The sequence below is a fragment of the Typopeltis vanoorti genome, chromosome 1 (assembly GCF_054136105.1).
Source record: "Typopeltis vanoorti isolate ZY-2024b chromosome 1, IOZ_Tvanoo_1.0, whole genome shotgun sequence".
Taxonomy (NCBI): Eukaryota; Metazoa; Arthropoda; class Arachnida; order Uropygi; family Thelyphonidae; genus Typopeltis; species Typopeltis vanoorti.
The window spans coordinates 178,065,244-178,084,874 of record NC_143549.1 but is presented as its reverse complement, the minus strand read 5'-3'; the positions used below and the strand labels follow the sequence as shown (position 1 = coordinate 178,084,874).

The following is a 19,631-nucleotide window of genomic DNA, read 5'->3' as shown; positions in this document are numbered from 1 at the left end:
GATGGCTTGGAAATAGGATGTTTGTTTCTAATTTTCTTATTACTTATGATTTTGAAACAGTTGGTAGAGTTTAATTAATTATTGCATTTTTATTTGGTATAGCTTATTTAATAAAATTGTATTATATTAAGTTAAAATATGTGTAAGCAAAGATGTTTGAAATGTATTTTTTTATTTAATTATTTTTTTAAGATGCGCCCTGGGTTGCGTGCTGGAAAAAAGTCATTGGCGTGCCACGTTTGGCAGGCATGTTAAGGGTTGTCCACCCCTGCTCTAGACTAACCATATATAAAGAATAGAATAAATATTTTTTCAACGGTTTCGATAATGAGCCAAATGATATAAATGTGTAACAGAATAAAAAAAAAACTAATGATGAATTGGGCATTTTAGGGTAAAAACGAAAATCATGTTTGTTAATTTTTATATACTGCATAAACGCCTCAAAAGGGTTAAGCAAAAACCCTAATATAATAGAGAAACACAGAGATATTATTTTGGGGCCCGGAGGCCCCAAAATCCCGTTGATGAAATCCCATTAGTTATAAGCAAAATTAGAAGAAAAAAATAAAATAAAGTAAAAAATACGTTTCTGCAAATGTATACCGACTGTGCCCACTCAATCATGAGGCCCGGGTGCATTGTACCCATTGCACCCCCGAGATAGCCGGCCCTGCCCCCTTACCAACTTATATGTCTTGATCATGTCTCTCCTCTTCCTTCTATTAACTAGGTTCAGTAATTTGCATTCTCTTAATCTGTCCTGATATTCCACATTCCCATAATCCTCTGTGTTGTCCTCACATTCCAGAGACCAGAAACCAACTAAGTCATACCCTATTTAGCATTTGATCATCATTTTGAAAACTAAGCAACCAAATCTGTGCACAGTGATCCATATGCAGCCTGATTAACACTTGTACAATGGAATCAAATCATGCTTACTTCTATATGTCAGTGTTCTCTGCATCATTCCCATAATCCTCTATGTTGTCCTCACAAATTTAGCAAAATGTTGACAAAATTTCAAGTCCCTATCCACCATCACCTCCAAATCTTCCATCTTCTCTATCTCCTCTAAAATATCCCTACCAATCCTATACTCTGCATCCCATCATTGCTTTCCAAATTTTAAAACCTTGCTTGCTCTTAGTACTCTACATGTAACTGATTATCTACACTCATCTTATGCCACCTCCATAATGTCCTTTTACTTCCAGATTTCATGTTTCACTTCTTCAGTCATCCATTTTACATCTATCTTATTCATCTTCTGACTTTTAGAATACACTCATTCATTGCCAGATACCTCTTGAGTAGAGACCAAACAGCATTGATTTCCATGCAGTTTCTCATTCCATGATATCATTGTAAGCCGTCTCCTGAATTTGTCATAAATAACCTACCTTATAGTTTCACATATAACCCTTTCTCACAAAAGTCTAGATATGGCTGGCCACCACCCAATGATAACTTCATAGTCACTTTCCCCGACTGGTGGAAGATGTGACAGTATCTTCTGATTAGATAATCAAATCCAAGACCCTCAATCCAGGGGGCTTCTGTTATTTACTGCTAAAGATATTTATCCCTAAAACTTCAAGAAATTGATTTTCTTTGGTTCCTGATGCTGTCTCTTCATTCCAGTCTACTGTATATTATCATAATTGAAATCACCCATAATGATCACCCTTTTCTTATTAAACAGACCAATTGTCTAAACATTTCCTTCTCACTCCCTTCCACATTACCAGATCTATAGCAGCAACCTACTAAACATTCCATCCTGTCCACATCCACTGCACACAATACTGCCTCAAAATCACTATCAGTATTTGCTCCTTACACTTTCACTCTAGATGAGCACAACTCCTCTGCCAGTATCAATAACACTCCTCCTCCCTTTTTACCTTGTCTGTCTTCACAAATGGCTATATATATCCCTCCATCTCTATTCCTGTCAGAATGTCATCCTTGTTGAACTGTCTCTCTTCTACCAACAGTTTTTGGGTGAGTGGACTCTATCACTGCTACAGTTCCATTCCCTTTATTTCGAATATTTCTGGCATTTGTAAATATACAACTGATTGATTTCTGTTTCTGTAACAAGTCTGATGGACCTCACTTCTCGGATATGACACCTGTACACTCTCCCCTGTCCAGTACTGATATTACACCCCTCTCCAGATCTAAATGTCACCCACACATCTTTGACTATCTTAATCCTTTCTTGCACATTCACACATCTATTCCTGAAACCATCATCTACACATTTCACCTGGTATTTCCCTGTCCATCCTGACTTCCTTTGTTCTCCTCTCCACTTTGTGTTCCTTTTCTCTATCATTCTCTTCACTTGTGCCACTCACCTCTGCATTCACAAACTTACCAACCTTACTCTCCTCTTCCACAACACCTCTTACATTCACTTGAGTCAGTCTCTCTTGCAGCAACAGTTTCTCCAACTGACTCACACCAAATCCATACAGCTCTATTCTGCCCCTCAAACTCATGTCACACATTCATAAAATGAACTCATTTCTCCTCACACAACTCTGGTAGCATACTGTTCATAACCTTTGCCTGCCTTCTTAACTCATCATTATCATACTGGGGCAACACACTGACTACCTGACTACCTTACCTGCCACACTGTTATCTTTCGCTTTCCTTAATTGCCTCGTGACATCCCTCCTCACATTCTTCTTGTTACCAGTCAGATCATTTGTGCCAACTACCACTACCAACTCATGTAGGAGGTTTAATGGAATATTATCAGCACTGAGAAAGAATTAAAACTAATTTTAATGCTTCCAATATTTCGTCTCAGTCACAGAGACATCATCAGGGATTACAAAAAACTTTTGTAACAACACACACAAATACAATACAATAGTGAGTGAAACTAATGTCCTATCTAGGTGGTGCGCCCTCTATGGGCATTTGTAGGGGGGGGGACTAGGATGTAAAGAGGGATCTCTGATAATTAATGTTTCCCAAATTTTGGGAAGTTTTATGCAACCGTATTTTATGCAACCTAGAGGATTGCATAAAATACGGTTGCATTGTATTGCATCCTATTTTTGTGTGTTTTTACAAAACGATTTTTGTAATCCCTGAAGGTGTGTGTCTCTGTGACCAAGACAAAATATTGGAAGCATTAAAATTAGTTTTAATCCTTTCTCAGTGCTGATAATATTCCATTAAACCTCCAACATGAATTCATCACAGCACTTAAGCCTCAACACACCACTACCAACTCTTTTGCTTGCATACTCTTCTTATCCAATGCTTCAACCACTCTTCTCATTCTCCCTCGTGGAAAACAGACATTATGCACCTTTTCACTCACCACACCTCTTATCATCAAATCTCCATACATTGCCACTTTCAAAGGCACATGCCAAATGATTGTGTGTGCCTTTGAAAGAAATTGAATGAGATTAGTTGTTTGGTGGATACGAATGGAAGAGTGCAAAAGAATAAAATGAAAGATAGTAGAGGAAAAATGAAGGGGGGGGGGGCAAATGATTCAAGAGTAGTGCTCTATGGAGATTCTAATTACTAATTCCATGTTCTTTCATAAAGATGTGCACAAATTCACAGGGAGAGAAGATGCAAGAAATAAGAATGTCTCATTGATTGGCTTATTTAATAGTGATACCTTCATGCTGACTCAGCATATAAGAAAATACAAGGAATTTGAAATAGAAAGTGATTACCACATAGTTTTGAGCAGGATTAAATGGAATATCATATTCAAAAGAAAAGCATGTAAGAAAGTTTTAAAAAGAATCAATGTCAAGCAGCTAGCTTTCAGAGGAGAACTGTAGACTTAAATATACAAATATTCTTTTATGAAAAGAACAAAAAGAGTTTGAAAAGAATAACCAAATTTTGGAGACTCATTCACATAAGAAGCAGACATTGATTGATTCTGTCAGGTTATCTGCAATGATAGGAAAATCAAAATTCAATAATGGACCTAGAAAAGCTTAACTAAAGTCCCTGTATTCTTGTGTAGAGGCTTAAGATCTTGAGATTAAAATAAAATCCCTGTAGTAAGTCATCATGTGTTCTGTAAATATACAGAGAAAAATTAAGAATACAAAATGGTGTGTAAAAAAAAAAAAAGTAGCTAAATGAAAAGTCATAGGAAGACTTCAGTAACAATACAGATGATATCAGTGATATCAGGAAGGTGACAAAATGTTGTCTATAAAAAAAAAAAAAAAATTGGAAATGGAGGAAAGAGTGCTGTAAAGGAAATCAGAGATTAAAGTGGCATGAAAACAGAAGATAAAGATATTCCTGATGTCTGATGGTAGAAAATAATTAAGAGAAATGCAGTCAGGAATACATACCACTACTTGAGATTAAAAAAAAAAAAAAAAAAACCCAAAACCTGAAATATGGAAAGGCAGCTGGAGTAGAATGATATTCAATCAGATTGCTAAATATGGAGTTATAAAAGTTTTACATACATAATTCAGATTGTCTGGTCACAGAGTTGAATTCCAGATAATTGCAGGGGAAACACTTATAACAATGGAAATAAAACTGAATGTGAGAATTACAGAAGAATTTCTGTAATTTCCTGGTATCAAAATTATAAATGTTAATCTCACTTGTTGAGTTTATGCAGATTTTGTTATACTCTAAAATAAATTCACTACCATCATGCAGGATCCCTTAATTGAAGAACTGCTGTCAACAAATTCAGCATGAAGATCATCAATAAAAAGACAAAAACTGTGAAACTAGGTAGCAACATTAAAAACATCTGCTGCTGCTTCTGAATGGGAAACCTTTAGAGCAAGTAAAACATTTCAGCCATTCAGGCACAATTTTTAGTAAAGATGGCAATTTATATTTCAAAATATAATAGGGATTATAATAGGGAGTCAAATGAATAAATATTTATGGGATAAGAGAGAAATTAATCAAAACACTAAATTAGCTGTATATAAGACAGTATTCAAACCAATTTTAACTTGTGTATCTGAGAGCTGAGTTAGAAATACAACAATTCATTAAATCTGGAGACCACAGATTTAATGACAGATATGAGAGTTCAATAATGTATGAAGAGAGCAAATCTCAGGTGGTATGGTCACTTAAACAGAATGGAAATGAAACATTAGCAAAACAGGTATTTGATGTCAGGATGGTAGGATAAGACCAAGATCTAGATAGACTGATGCAGTTATAAATCTAAGAACAAAATATGTGATCTTAAAAATGCTGGTGTTCTGACAGATAACAGACTATTTAGGAGCAAAATTATCAATAAGAAGTTAGTAATGATGTACTCTTTCATGTAGAACTATCTTTGTATCAAATCCCTGATATGTAACCTCAAGGGGAATAAATATCAGTAATTTGATAATGTAGTTTTATTTTTTTTTTTAAATCACATAATGCCTGTATGTAGAATGAATTTGCTGAGTTCTACTAGTACTGGCCTCATTTCCTTTGTGCTCTCAAATCATTGATCACTTGTAGATAATGGCAGACAAGAATATGAAAGTTAGGGTGCCTTATTTTGAGAAGTCTGAAGATGATGATAATACCGAACGTCACTGTAACTGCACATAAGGACACATACAGAGTATGTTAATGAGTTATTGCATATCACGATAGAGCTGACAAGACTATATTAACAAAGTTTGCATAAGAGAGAAATTGTCAGTTGTTGAAAGTTTTTCCACTTGGTTATACTATAAATTAAAAACACCAAGAAATTATATACTTGGTTCAATCCTTTATCCAAGTGTAAGCAAACAAAGTTTGTGCCTGAAGTAATTTCAGGACTGGGGCAACTCACGGTAAAGCTGATATGACTTCATATCACTTGCCTTAGTATCCCAAAATGCAAAGCACATCTCCTTGCGGACATGTCTAATGCTATACATTATGGGAAGGGTCACTACAGACTGGTTTCGACCTTTATTGAGGTCTCATCAGTGGGAGCCAGACCCAGTCCTGAAAATACTAAAGGTGCAAACTTTGTTTGCTTACACGTGGATAAAAGATTAAACCAAGCGTTTCTATAATAATTTCTTGGTATCTTTAATTTATAGTATAAACAAGTGGAAAAACTTTCAGCAACTATCTATCTCTAATCCAGAGATAGTTATAATAATAAGGTGTGACAACACCTTTTGGCAACTCGTATATGAAAATATGACTTCTGCATTACTTCAACATTGGTATCACCTCTGGGTCTGGCTCCCACTGATGAGACCTCAATAAAGGTCGAAACCAGTCATGAGTAGTGACCCTTCCCATAATGCATAGCATATATAATGCTATGCATTATGGGAAGGGTCACTTCACATTATGCATTATTAACAGCTGCAAGGAGATGTGCTTTGCATTATGGGATACTAAGGCAAGTGATGTGAAGTCATACCACCTTTACCACGAGTTGCCCCAGTCCTGAAAACACTTCGGGCAAAAACTTTGTTTGCTTACACTTGGATAAAGGATTAAACCAAGTATATAATTTCTTGTTATCTTTAATTTTTACAGAAACTGTCATTCATTAAACTAACGTGGATATAAATAGATAACCTTGCCTTTTATAATTTTTGTCAAAAATATTTTGTCTACTTTTAAATACTCTTTCTGGTTTAAATGTTTTTCTCTTTTTATTTAATGTACAATTCTTACATGTTTTCATGTTGCACATTTAAATGAATGTAATTATTCTTATAAATGCTTTATGATAGATCTATTCTTATGTGTTTTATATTTTATTATTATTTTCTTCTGCTTTTCAATAGCCTTGCAAAAGTTACGGTGCTCAAGTTTAGTCGAAGAGGATATGGAAGAAATGAAATTAGAAGACAGGGCACAGCATCAAGAAGCTGCAGTATGTTTATTTCCTTTTGAAAAAAAAAAAATGCAATGACAGATGTATGCTAGAATTATAAAGTTTTGTGGAAACCGGTGAGATTTTATTATTGTTATTAACAGATCTGTATAGAATCAGTACACTCATTACAGAAGATCTCACCGAACCAGTAATATATCTATCATATTTGATTACTAATATAATTCATAGACATGATGAACATACCATACACATAAATTACACAAAGAAAAATAAAGATTTAATATAAAACACTTATATTTTGTGATGAGTATCTCATCACATCAATGATGAGTATCTCATCACATAATCAGAGTAATCACAAAAAAGAACAGTTGGTTATATGAAGTGAGAATGGAATGACAACAGACATTGCATAGTGCTTTCTTTTTACTACTCTTTAGCCATTTACAAGATGATGCTAGTAGGAACACATGGGAAACTGTAAACAGTCTTTAACCTCCCTACTGACCGAAGTGGATGAAATAGTGAGACCAAATTGCGCTTCTTATCCATGTTATTCAACGGGTATTACAGAATCATATCCAGATTTACCTGGACATCTATAGACGTCATGGGCAGTTGGGTTAACCCTGCTATGAACAAACTTGGCATGGATAATCGAGTGCAAGGCTCATTACAGCAATGAAAAGTATGAAAAGAAACTGGCTCTGCATGCTAAAAACAACCCACAAGAATTCTATCAATATTCTGCAAGTAAAAGAAAGAATAACTCTTCTAAATGCAAATGGCTTGGGGGTTACTGATGCAGAAGAGATTGTTCAACTAATGAGTGCCCATTTTGTTAAAAGCTATCAACCTGGTGTACATGATATTGAGCTCACTGCTACCTCTTCACTGGAATCAAAAAATTCGGGTGTGTGAGGATGAGGTATTAGAGCTTTTGCACAAACTGAATAAGAATTCAGCAATAGAGACTGATGGGATATCAACACATGTGCTAAAAGAGTATTTGGCTGAACTGACTATTCCATTGCCAAGCTGTTTAATACAAGTCTCAGAACAGGGAAGATTCTGCAGGAATGGAAAGAATGTATGCAATTCCATTGCATAATTAGTATCTTAGGAGTCATGGTAAAGATTTTGGAAAAATTGGTTAGGGCTCGCATTCATAAATGGATTTACTAAGGGAAGGTCATGTTTTAGCTACTTGCTCATATTCTATTACAATGTTACCATTGAACTACACAAGGGGAATCGATACGCCATGATACTTTTGGATTTTGCTAAGGCTTTTGACAGAATACAGCATGGTAGATTGTTGCATAAATTGGAGAATATCAGTCTGGATTATAGAATATTAGCGTAGATAAGAGGATGGCTCACTGAATACTCTTACTGCATATTTCCATGTGAGGGTGAAGGACGGTGGGCTTGGAGTTCCATCACTTAGATGGCTGATCCCACGACTGCGGCTGACAAGAATCGCACAGTTAGAACTATCTTCTTCCCCCATCTACAGAGACTTTCTATAGCCCATTACTACAAGAATACTTTAGGTGCTAAAGGCTGGTCCCATTATCAAGGTACTTTAATCGAGTCAGCAACCGCAGAACACAAGAGATGGGCATCTCTGTTGCGCTGTTCTGTAGATGGTGCTCCTTTAAAAGTCATATCTGGTGCCTCCCCAGCATGATTGGGTAAGGGATGGCACCACCTGATAATGTCAATATACTCCCAGGGTTTGAGTATATTGACATTATCAGGACTAGGATCAATGCCCTGCCTACTCGAGCCCGCACAGCTCAATGGGGTAGTGACGACTCCAACTGTAGGGCTGGCTGCCACTACAGTGAGACATTGTCTCATATAGCACAGTGTTGCTTCCACACCCATGGGGTCTGCATGAGGAGGCATGATGCTGTGGTCTCCATTCTGAACAACCGCTTTAAGAACAAAAGTTGGGAGACTGCGGTGGAACCACAGTATAGGCCCTCCGCAGGTTTGCGTAAGCCAGACTTAGTGATTAGAAGAGATGGTGACATTTGGGTAGTTGATGCCCATGTGGTGGGAACAGGGCATCCGCTAGCCTATAAGCATAATAATAAAGTAAATTATTCTAAAAATAACTAAGATCTAGTTAGTAAGATATGGGAGGAGCATGGGGCAACTCCGAGGTTTACCAGAGCCACCATCTCTTTACATGGCGTATGGAGTGCAGCTAGTTATAAGGACTTAAAACAGTTTGGGCTTACACAAAAGGATATAAAAGTTCTTTCCTTGAGGGCCCTACAGGGCACACTGGTGGCATGGTGTTGCAACCAGAGAATGACTACAATGATAACTAGAACAGGCATATGGTAAAACACTTGTAAAGGCTTAGGCCTATATCAAGTCTCTGTTATTTAATCTATACATTAATGATATTGGTAAGGATTTGACAAGCAACATACGGCTATTTGCTGATGATGTAATGATACATACGTAAGGTAATCAGGAATGCTGCTGATATGCAGTAGTTGCAGAATAATTTGAATAGGCTGGAATTGTGGGCACGGGAAAATGGATGTCAGTAAATGTAAAGTTATGCACTTTGATTAGATATCCACTGTTGTATTATATTGGTGGGATTAAGCTTAAAGAAACTGATTAGGCTAGGGATCTTGAAGTGTTAGTAGATAGGAATTTGAAGTTCAGGGGCTATGTAGCAAAGATTGCAAATACAACTCAAAAGTTAATTGCAATGCTGAAACAATTAATGTTTCAGCATTGCAATCATTCATATGTAAAGATAAGGATGTCATTTTGCCTCTTTACAAGGTGTTGATAAGACCTCGCTTGGACTATTGTGTGCAGGTCTGGTCTCCTTTTTTCTGTTGTTATTCTACTATATTGGATAGAATGCAAAGGAGAATGTTAAAATGATATCCTTATTATGGAATACTGATTATGAAGACAGATTGAGAATTCCAATAAGAGAAGTGGAAATAACCAATTCCATGAGGTTTACAAAGACCAGGCAAGGTGGGTGTGACTTGCCTGGTCTTTGTAAACCTGGTGAGGGTAGCTAAAGTGAGGTATGAACAGCAGTTAGCTGTTCATACCTCAAAAAGCCAAAAAGAATCCTAAGGAGTTCTTTTGCTATGTAGCCAGCAAAAGAAAAAATGATTATGGAAGGATAATGTTGATTGGAGAAAATGGTATAAAGACAGCTGATGCAGAATGTGTGGTGGAGATACTTAATGAGCAGTTCATAAAGATCTTTCAATCTTGTGAATGTGACTTCATGGAGAGATTGAGAGTGATGATGGGGAAGAGAGACTGACTGTAAGTGAGCAAGAGGTGTATGGGGAGTTGAGCAAACTAGATGTTAATAAGGCTGTGGGACTTGATAATATATCACCATGTATTCTGAAGGAATACGCCAGGGAGTTGATACCTGCCTTGACATATATTTTTAATACGAGTCTTGCACTCAGTCAAGTTCCTAAGGAGTGGAAGGAGGGCAAGATTGTGCCAAAAAATGCATCACCAAATAGACAAGATGAGTGTGAAAAGAGTTCTCATGATGGGGAGACTTTAATTATCCAAATATTGATTGGGTAGCTGTAGAATCTCATGAGAAGAATGGAAATGCAGTAAGGTAGTTTCTAACCTCTGGAATGTCGAGTATGAGGAAAGATTGAGAAGATGTATGCAGACTCTGGTGGACAGGTGGTGTGATTGAGAACTACAAGTTAGTAAGGGGTTGTTATAGGATCAGTGCTGGAGAAGTTCTACAGAAAATAGTGGGAGATTGGGGGAGAACCAGAGGTCATCCCTGGAAACTGTATAAAGATGGTGTGAGTAGGGGAGTGAGAAGCAGGTTTTTTCGTGCAGAGTTTTAAATGATTGCAATGCCTTGCCTGAGAGTGTGGTGTCTGCAGGGAGCTTGAGTGTGTTTAAGACACAGTATGATGAGACGTGTGTGATAAGAGAACCTCCCAGATGAGTCTTTGACTCCATGTGAGTTTGGGGTAATAATAATAATAATAATAATAATTTGTAGACTGCAAACACTAACAAACAGGAGAAAGTGAAGTGATATGATTGAAAGGGTCATACAGGATTTCAGGTTTTGGAAATTTTCAATTTATGGAGGAGGGAGAAAGGACGAGAGGGCATCCTTGGAAGCTGAGAATGAAAGCCAAAAAGAGGGTGTGAGGGCTAGATTTTTCTCTCATAGGGTGGTGTGTGATTAGAATGGATTGCCATTGGATGTTGTGAGTGCAAGCAAAGTGAATGAATTCAAGAGTAAGTATGTGACCTCCCTCAATGAGTCCCTGACTCCCTGGAGGTCTCTCTTAATAATAAAAATATTGTATTATGGAAATTGTATTGTTCAGTCAGATGATTTTTGTATTTAAAAAGAAGCATACTAGGAGATATCAAATTTTTGGCTAAATGTGTAGACCAGTCAAATCCACAATATGCAATAGTAACCAGAGGAGATAAAATTCTGTTTATTCTTGCTATGAGAGGTTTTTTAAATAGTTCCATCCTCTTAATTCAATGTGTTCTTATGGTCACTTGCAGGGATGACTGGAGAATAATCCCAAACACAGAAGGCCAACTCAAGGTGGTTGATCAGATAAGGCTAACCACCTGGATATCAGTCATCTTTGTGCTTTAGTTCCAATTGGTCTTCTGGTTGTTTATCTATATGAGATTGGTGAAAAAGGAAAACTGATAGCCTTTAGCTATATGATGATATAAAAAAGCAGAGGCCTTTTCTCTCTCTCTGTCATACTATCTATCTTTTCTTTCTCGTAATACTATTAGGCTCTCTCACACCATTATACTAACTACTCAAGGCCTTTGATGAGCATTCTTTTACTTTTTCACCTCAATAAAGATCAAAACAGGTCTCGGTAGTAACCCTTCCCATAATGCATAGCATTATACATGTCCATAAGGATATGTGCACTGCATTTTGTGATACTAAGGCAACTAACATGAAGTCATTAGCCTGTATATATAAGTAGCACAGTCGTGAACTGACTTCACATGTAAAAATTGCTTGCTTACACTTGGATGAAGGATTAAACCAAGAATATAATTTCTTGGCATCTTTAATTTATATCTTACCATCTTTCCATTCCCTTTGAACCTTACCAGAACTGAAACTTAGATTAAAAAACTTTGTCAGAGGCACTGCCATTTCACTTGCACACAAGTTGACATACCATCCAGGCCCACTGTCATATTCGAATTTATATTTTTCAATATCCTGAGTACCTCTAGTTCGTCTATCTCAATTCTCACATTAGTCTCTGTCACCTCAGTAATAATATACCCTTGCAAAGTGATCCCTTAGTAACTGAACTGATTCTTCTGCTTCTGTAACTTTCCTACCATCAGCACTGAATAAAGTTATCTTTCCTACCATCAGCACTGAATAAAGTTATCTTTCCATAATCATTCTTTCTCTTACTTTCTATGTAGCAAAAAACTCTTTTGGATTTATTTTGGACTGCTTAGTAATTTTCTCTCCAACTCTGATTTAGCTTGTACTTTATACTGCTCATGGGCATGCTGTGATCACCTTGTTGTTTATATTCTTTCCACAGTCCTTTCTTTTGTTTGCAGCTCCTGCTTTATATTGTTAGTCATCCACTTAATCCCTACTCAGTTTATCCTCTTGCTGGGTATACACTCTGATACTGCCTCACTCAAACAATCCGTGACCACTTCCCATGCATTAATGACATTCATTCCATGTAGTTGCTTATGCCATGGCACTGCTCCATGTTGACTCCTAAGTTTGTCATAATCGCAGCTCTGTAATTCTGCATAAACCCTTTCTTGACTGAAATTTCCACATGTTGAGCAACCTTCCATGGCAAGACTGCATGGTCATTTTCTCTGATCAGAGGTAGAGTTGCTACTGCAGTTATAGATTGATTTTCTGATGCTATTATCAGATACAACATTTCAAACCCCTGGTCCCTTCCATCACATTCAGTGTCAGGTAATTATCTCTTAGTAACTGTATAAATTCCATTTCCATTTTGCCATGTATCTGTTCCTCCTTCCAATCTACATCACCATAGTTGAAGTCTCCAATTATAATTGCTCAGCTTGCACTCATTATGATGCATATTGTTCACATCTTGTTCACAGCAACCAGTAATATAATTGGTTGCTGTGAGCAAGATGTCCAGACAGCCTCAAATGAACTGGATATAAATTATATCTAGGCATCTGAGGCTGTCTGGATATAAATCCAGACAACCTCAAATGAACCATTTCCATCAGATCTACAATCTTCTTAACTTCTATTTTTGTTTGTTGAATACTTCAGCTGTCATTAATGATACCTCTCATCCTGCTCTATTTCTTCTATCTTCTCTGAAAATACAATATCCATTATATTCTATCCCTGTAACTACATTATTCTCTGACAACCAGGTCTCTCTGATGCCAATAATTTTTGGCCAAGTTCAGCTGACCAATGCTAAAACCTCCTCTCCTTTATTTCTGATACTTCCATCATTTGTGTACATGCACTTCAACATCCCCTTGGGCCCACAGTTACCCTTACATGATGTCATTACCTGGGAAACTGCACCCAGCTCTTCACAATCATTCCTGCACTCATAACTATCTATCCCAGAGGTGGCTGGACACATGCTTGATTGCTTCCCCCTAATATCTCTAGTTTCCCTGATTTTGTACTTCAATCTCTCACTGAGCAACACTTTCTCCAAGCACCTAACTCCAAAACCATTTAAGTGCAGTCCATCAGGCATACAAAAATCCTTATGTCCATCAAATTCACTCCACACATCTATAAACTGCACACCATTCCTCCTGCACAATCTTATCATTGACCCATTGGCAATCATGGCCCTTCTTCTAAATTCTGTCCTATCATACCAAGGCAGCATATTCACAATCTTTACTCTTACTTTCTTACTCTTCATTTTTGCTTCTTTTAACAACTCTTTCATATCTTCTCTCACTGCATATTTCTCACCTTTCAAATCATTTGTGCCTCCAAAACAATTAACTCATTTGCTTGTTTCTTCTGCAAACTTAATGCCTCACTAACATCCTTTATCTTCAGACCTAGAAAACATACTTTTGTCACTTTCTCATTAGGTGTAGCTATGCCTCTATATATATATATATATATATATATATATATATATATATCTTATTATCAAATCCCCATACAATAATATCTCTTTTCTCACACTTTTATGCTTTTTGCATTCACTCTTTCTTTTATTCTCCGTTTTTTGTATCACATGCCAATCATTTCTCCAGTCATTGAGCTCATGTTTTGTCCTATGAAGAAGTCAACATATGTGTGCAATTTCTTACCATGCTGGCATCTCATCATCCACATTATTACTTTCAACAACCTCCTTCAAACTCTCATTCATATTTTGTGCAATATCATTCACTTCTTTCACTGCATTCTCCACACTTTACAATCCTGCCTTATATCCATGGTATCAATCACTTCATTCTTTTGCTCCTGACGTGCCTCACATTTCTTATACTCGTTTACAAAACATTTCCAAAAAATATTGACTCCATTCTCGTTCTCATACCAGAAGCCATTCACTCTTGGCAATGAATACATTAAACACGTGCTACATCACACTGAATCCTGCATGATGATGATATGAATCAACATCGATGTCTTGGTCACCATTTTTCGGTACCATAACGAACATTTTTGAAAGAATATCACATAGTAGTTGACTAAACAACACCACTTAACAACACATTCAAAAATAAACAAAACAACACCAACTATATATAACAATATTGCTAATATCTACTAAAAATAACGAGTTATCTGAGCAACACATGGTACAGCAGTTGCTACTAAGGATGCTAGTGTCCCCCCCTGTCCCTTTACCATTTCTCCATAATTAATAGGGAAATTGTGAAGGAGGTGAAAGTGATGGTGGACAGAGATTAGAAGTTTAGGGGATTACATTTCTAAAATTGTAAGAGCATCATGATGGATTGTGGCAGTAATGAGTAGGACATTGTTCACATGCAGAAGCAATAAGGTTATGATTCCACTCTATAATAAGGTTTGGCTAGGTCACTGCAGATTTGGGCAAGGAAATGCAGATATACTGTATTTCATTTGGAGAAGGTTCACTAAATCAATTTTAGGTCTATGGAATGTTGGATGAGAAGAGATTGAGTGAATGTAGCTTGCAAAACTTTGTGAATAGAAGAAGGAGAGGGGGGATATGATTGAGATATATATTGGTGAGAGGTTGTTACCAGATTAATGTGGAGGAGATTTTTCCTAGAGTAGAGGGAGACAAGGGTAGAAAAAGGCCATTCCTGGAGGGTGTGAGAAGCAAGTTCTTTGCATGGAGAGTGACTGGTGAGTGGAATGCATCTCCTGAAAGTGTGGTAAGTGCAGAAACTGTGAATGGATTCAATAATTTTTTTGCACGAGAGACTGGGAACCTCCCGGATTGAGTCCCTTGTCTCTATGGAAATCACATGTTAATAATAATAATAATATAATTCCTTGAAATTGGAATGACATATAAATGCTGACAGTTATTTCTCCAAAAATTGTCAAAAACAGACAGTGGTTTGAATATAGAATTTCTATTTAAATTTCTGTAATTCATCTTTTTATATTATCTTTAAGTATGCATATTAGGGCCTTTTAAGTCATATTAATGTTTTTAATGTTCAAAATGCATAACATAATTTATTGGTTTTTTTATTTTTATTATTTATTTTATTTATTTATTTTTTTTTTTTGCTAGATTACTATGTGGCAGTTAGTGCACAATAAGTCTACACAGCTTCCTTTGGTGATAGGAATTGTTATGCAGCTGTCCCAGCAGCTATCTGGTATTAATGCTGTATGTAAACATCTTTTTCATCTTTGTATTAACTATTTTTATTAGTAATTAGTGATGTTTTTATGCATATAGAAACAATGACATGAGAATGTTCATGTTAATGTTGAGTATTTGTATCTTTTTTGTGTATATATTGTAACAATGGATGTTTATCTGTTTGACATTATAAAAAAAAAGAATGTATATTATTATTTTTATGATTATTGTAACAAACCTCTATGGATTCAACCCTCATTGTGGGAGGTCTTGCTCAGGGAGCAATATATCTAACATATTGAATTTTAATCTCATTTACACACATTCCTGGTAATGCATTCCACTTATACACCACTCTCCATGTAAAAATCTACATTACACCATTACTACTTCACTACACCACTATAAAACTTCCAGACGTGGTCTCTCTCTCTCTGTCTCCCCCCTACACACACACACACAACTGCTTATTGTCCTGTCATTTTCCCACTTACTGTTAATAAAGTCTATAAAATAACCACTAAGGCACACTGTAAATTTGAAAGTAGTTTCACTTGTCACTTATCAGCACACTATTAAAATGTAGGGAAAATAATCCACATATGCAAATCACTTAACCTACATCATTACTACAGAAATTTAGACTATGCCAGCTGTTTGGATTTATAAGTAAAAATTCACCAACAGATTCTAGTTTAAGCTGACCACTTTCACAGGGTGTAATGTGTGAACTTAATATTAGAGATCAGTATTCAAACTGGAAATTCTTAAATAAGTTATGAAGTACTAGTTTATGGAACTCTAAAACTTATGATTTGAAGGAATTCTTTTGTAAGGATAACTAATAATCATGAGAGTGGGAGTAATGTCATTCAAATAAACATTTATTCAAAAGTAGCCAACGTATTTTGCTGCCTTTTTATCTGGCAGCAATACCAAGAAAACTAGGTGAGACAAAATACAAAACTGTATTGACTCATTGAAAACAATAACAGGTTCAAGTTTTTGAACCAGTAACAATTCAGAGTTACTGAAGACATTGGGAAAGAAAGGAATAAAACTTCTATCCATCATCTTTAATAGAAGTCTGGAGGAGGATAGACTACCTAAAGACTTCGTGAGATCTATTTTTATTCCTATTCCCAAGACTACAGGAACGATGGATTGCAGCAAGCATGGAACTCTCAGCTTGATTAGCCACGTTGCAAAAGTCTTAATTAACATAATATATAGAAGAATGGAACAGATGATAGAGAGGGAATTAAATGAAGCACAGTTTGGTTTCAGGGGAACCAGGGAAGCTATCATAACACTATGGATATTGGGGGAAAGAATGATTGAGTGCAATAAAGATTTATATCTATGCTTTGTGGACAATGAAAAAGCTTTCGATAATGTTAATCACTCTATTTTAATTGATATTTTGCATAAAATAGGAATAGATAAAAATATTATGATAATTTTGTTTCAGAATATACAAAACTGAAGAAGCTAATGTCAGATTTGATGGAGATACTGAATGGATCTCCATAAGAAAGGGTGTGGAATGTCCCCACTCCTTTTTAATGTCTATAGTGAATGGATAATGAGAAAGGCCTTGGAAGATCTGAAGGATGGAATAAAGATAAATGGACATCTGATAAATAATATAAGATATGCAGATGACGTTGTACGTATGAGTGAAACAAAGAAAGGCTTGCAAAGAATTTTCAACAGACTGAACAGGTTTGGAAATGAGAGATATAAAATGAAAATAAACATTCAGAAGACAAAAGTGATGAAGATTTCAAGGAAAGGAAATGATGGGATGGAAATCACTTTGAAAAGACAAAGAATAGAATATGTAAAAAGTTTTGAATACCTTGGGAGTTGGATAACAGAAGACAATATATCATCATCATCAAATTCCTGCCATGTACGCTCAAGGGGTGTACAGGATATGATAGTATTACATGAAAAAAATTACATCATTACTAACTTCCTATCTACAATTTTCCTCCAAATCAGTCTGTTACTTGTCAAGACTCCAACATTATCAGATCTTATATTTCTATCATCTAAGGCACTTTGTACCGTATCAATCCACCTATATCATGGTCTTCCTCTGGGTTGTTTTGCTGCCAACCTGGCAGAGAACACTTGTTTTGCTAATCTTTCTTCACCCATTCTGTTTAAGTGACCATACCACCTGAGATTAGCTCTGCTAATGCATTCCTGGATGTTGACAATTATTATTATTATTATTATTCCTGACACCTCCAAGGAGTCCAAGGACTCATCGCGGGAGGACACCTACAACTGCCTCAACTGATACAACTGTCTCAAACCACTACACCAAACCTTTACTATGAATCATCTCCATCAACGCCATCTACTGCACACCTCCACCACAACTGGTATTCTATGTCTGTAAATTGCGTGGGTTCTGAAGGGCCGATTTGTCTGTATGCGGGATAAAAAACCCTGCTACCTCCGTATGAGATCGGCTAACTCACCTTCAATTGAAAATCGTCCAGATAAAGATTCCTCCTGTCGCAATGAGAATCGAACTTAGGCCTATTCCAATCGAGGGCGCAATGTACCATTGTTCTTCCAATTGCGCTACAGAGGCGCTGTGCAATAAAGATTTATATCTATGCTTTGTGGACTATGAAAAAGCTTTCCATAACGTTAATCACTCTATTTTATTTGATACAATATCAAGTTCTTTCCTAATATCCTTGTTTTTAATACAATATTGCCATTGATGCCATCTGCTCATGCCTATAATCTTTCTCAGGACTCTCATATCTGTGGTCTCTAGTCTTTGGTCAAGTGTTTTACTTCTGACCCAGCTCTCAGATCCATAAGTTAAAACTGCTTTGAACACTGTCTTGTATACAGCTAATTTAGTGTTCCGACTAATTTCTCTCTTATCCCATATGAATTTATTCAATTGACTTCCTACCATACCAGCTTTGCTGATTCTGTTGTCTATTTCTATATTTAATTTACCATCTTCAGTAAAAATCGTTCCTAAGTAGCTCAAATGTTTCACTTGTTCCACAGGTTCTCCATTCACAACACAGTTGACATTTTCAATGATTCTGCCTATTTTCATTGTCTTTGTCTTTTTATTGCTGACCTTCATACCATATCTATTACAACAGCTATTCAATTTAGTCAGAGAATCTTGCAGACTTGTAGCAGATTTATTTAGAAGTATAACATCATCCGCATAAAGCAAAGAGCTGACATTAACATCTCTAATTTTGATATCATGTTTAATACCACTTTCCTTCATAATGATCCATATAGATAATGAATAACAGAGAGGATAATGTAAATCCTTGTCTCACACCAGATTTAACATTAAACCATCTTCCTGTACTTCCTTCAATTCTAACTGCTGACTTATAACTCAAATAAAGACTAAGTATTGCTTGATATAATGCCCCATTGACACCACACAACTGTAGTGTATTGAATAGCTTCTCTCTTGGCACTTTGTCATATACCTTTTCCAAATCGACAAAACTTAAATACAGATCTCTGTTATATTCCCATGCTTTCTCGACTATTTGTCGTAAAGTGAAGATCTGATCCTGACAGCCTCTATTTGGCCTGAATGCAGCTTGTTCTTTACCAAGCTTTTCTTCCACAATTTTTCTCAACCTTTTCTCAAGTATACTTGCATAGATCTTGCCAGGAACACTCAGTAGGGAAATACCTCTGTAATTCTCACATTCAGTTTTATTTCCCTTTTTATATATGGGTACTATTAGAGCTCTACTCCAATCATCGGGAATTTGTCCCTCTGTCCAGGCTTTCTGAACTATGCAGTGCAGCCACTGTAAGACTCTTATACCACCATACTTCAGCATTTCTGGTCGAATATCATCTACTACTGCTGCCTTTCCACATTTCAAGCCTTTGGTGGC

The 19,631-nt window shown here is 36.3% G+C and overlaps 1 protein-coding gene across 3 annotated transcripts in view; it reads left to right on the top strand.

Annotated features, from left to right (window-relative positions):
* LOC150110672 (glucose transporter type 1-like) overlaps positions 1–19,631 on the top strand; it is a 1,175,276-nt gene that overhangs the window by 788,719 nt on the left and 366,926 nt on the right. For all 3 annotated transcript variants that reach the window (XM_090395569.1, XM_090395562.1, XM_090395554.1), the window contains exons 11-12: positions 6,789–6,877; positions 15,637–15,735. In XM_090395569.1, the coding sequence (XP_090251695.1) occupies positions 6,789–6,877; positions 15,637–15,735 (188 nt within the window). The remainder of the gene's footprint in view (positions 1–6,788; positions 6,878–15,636; positions 15,736–19,631) is intronic.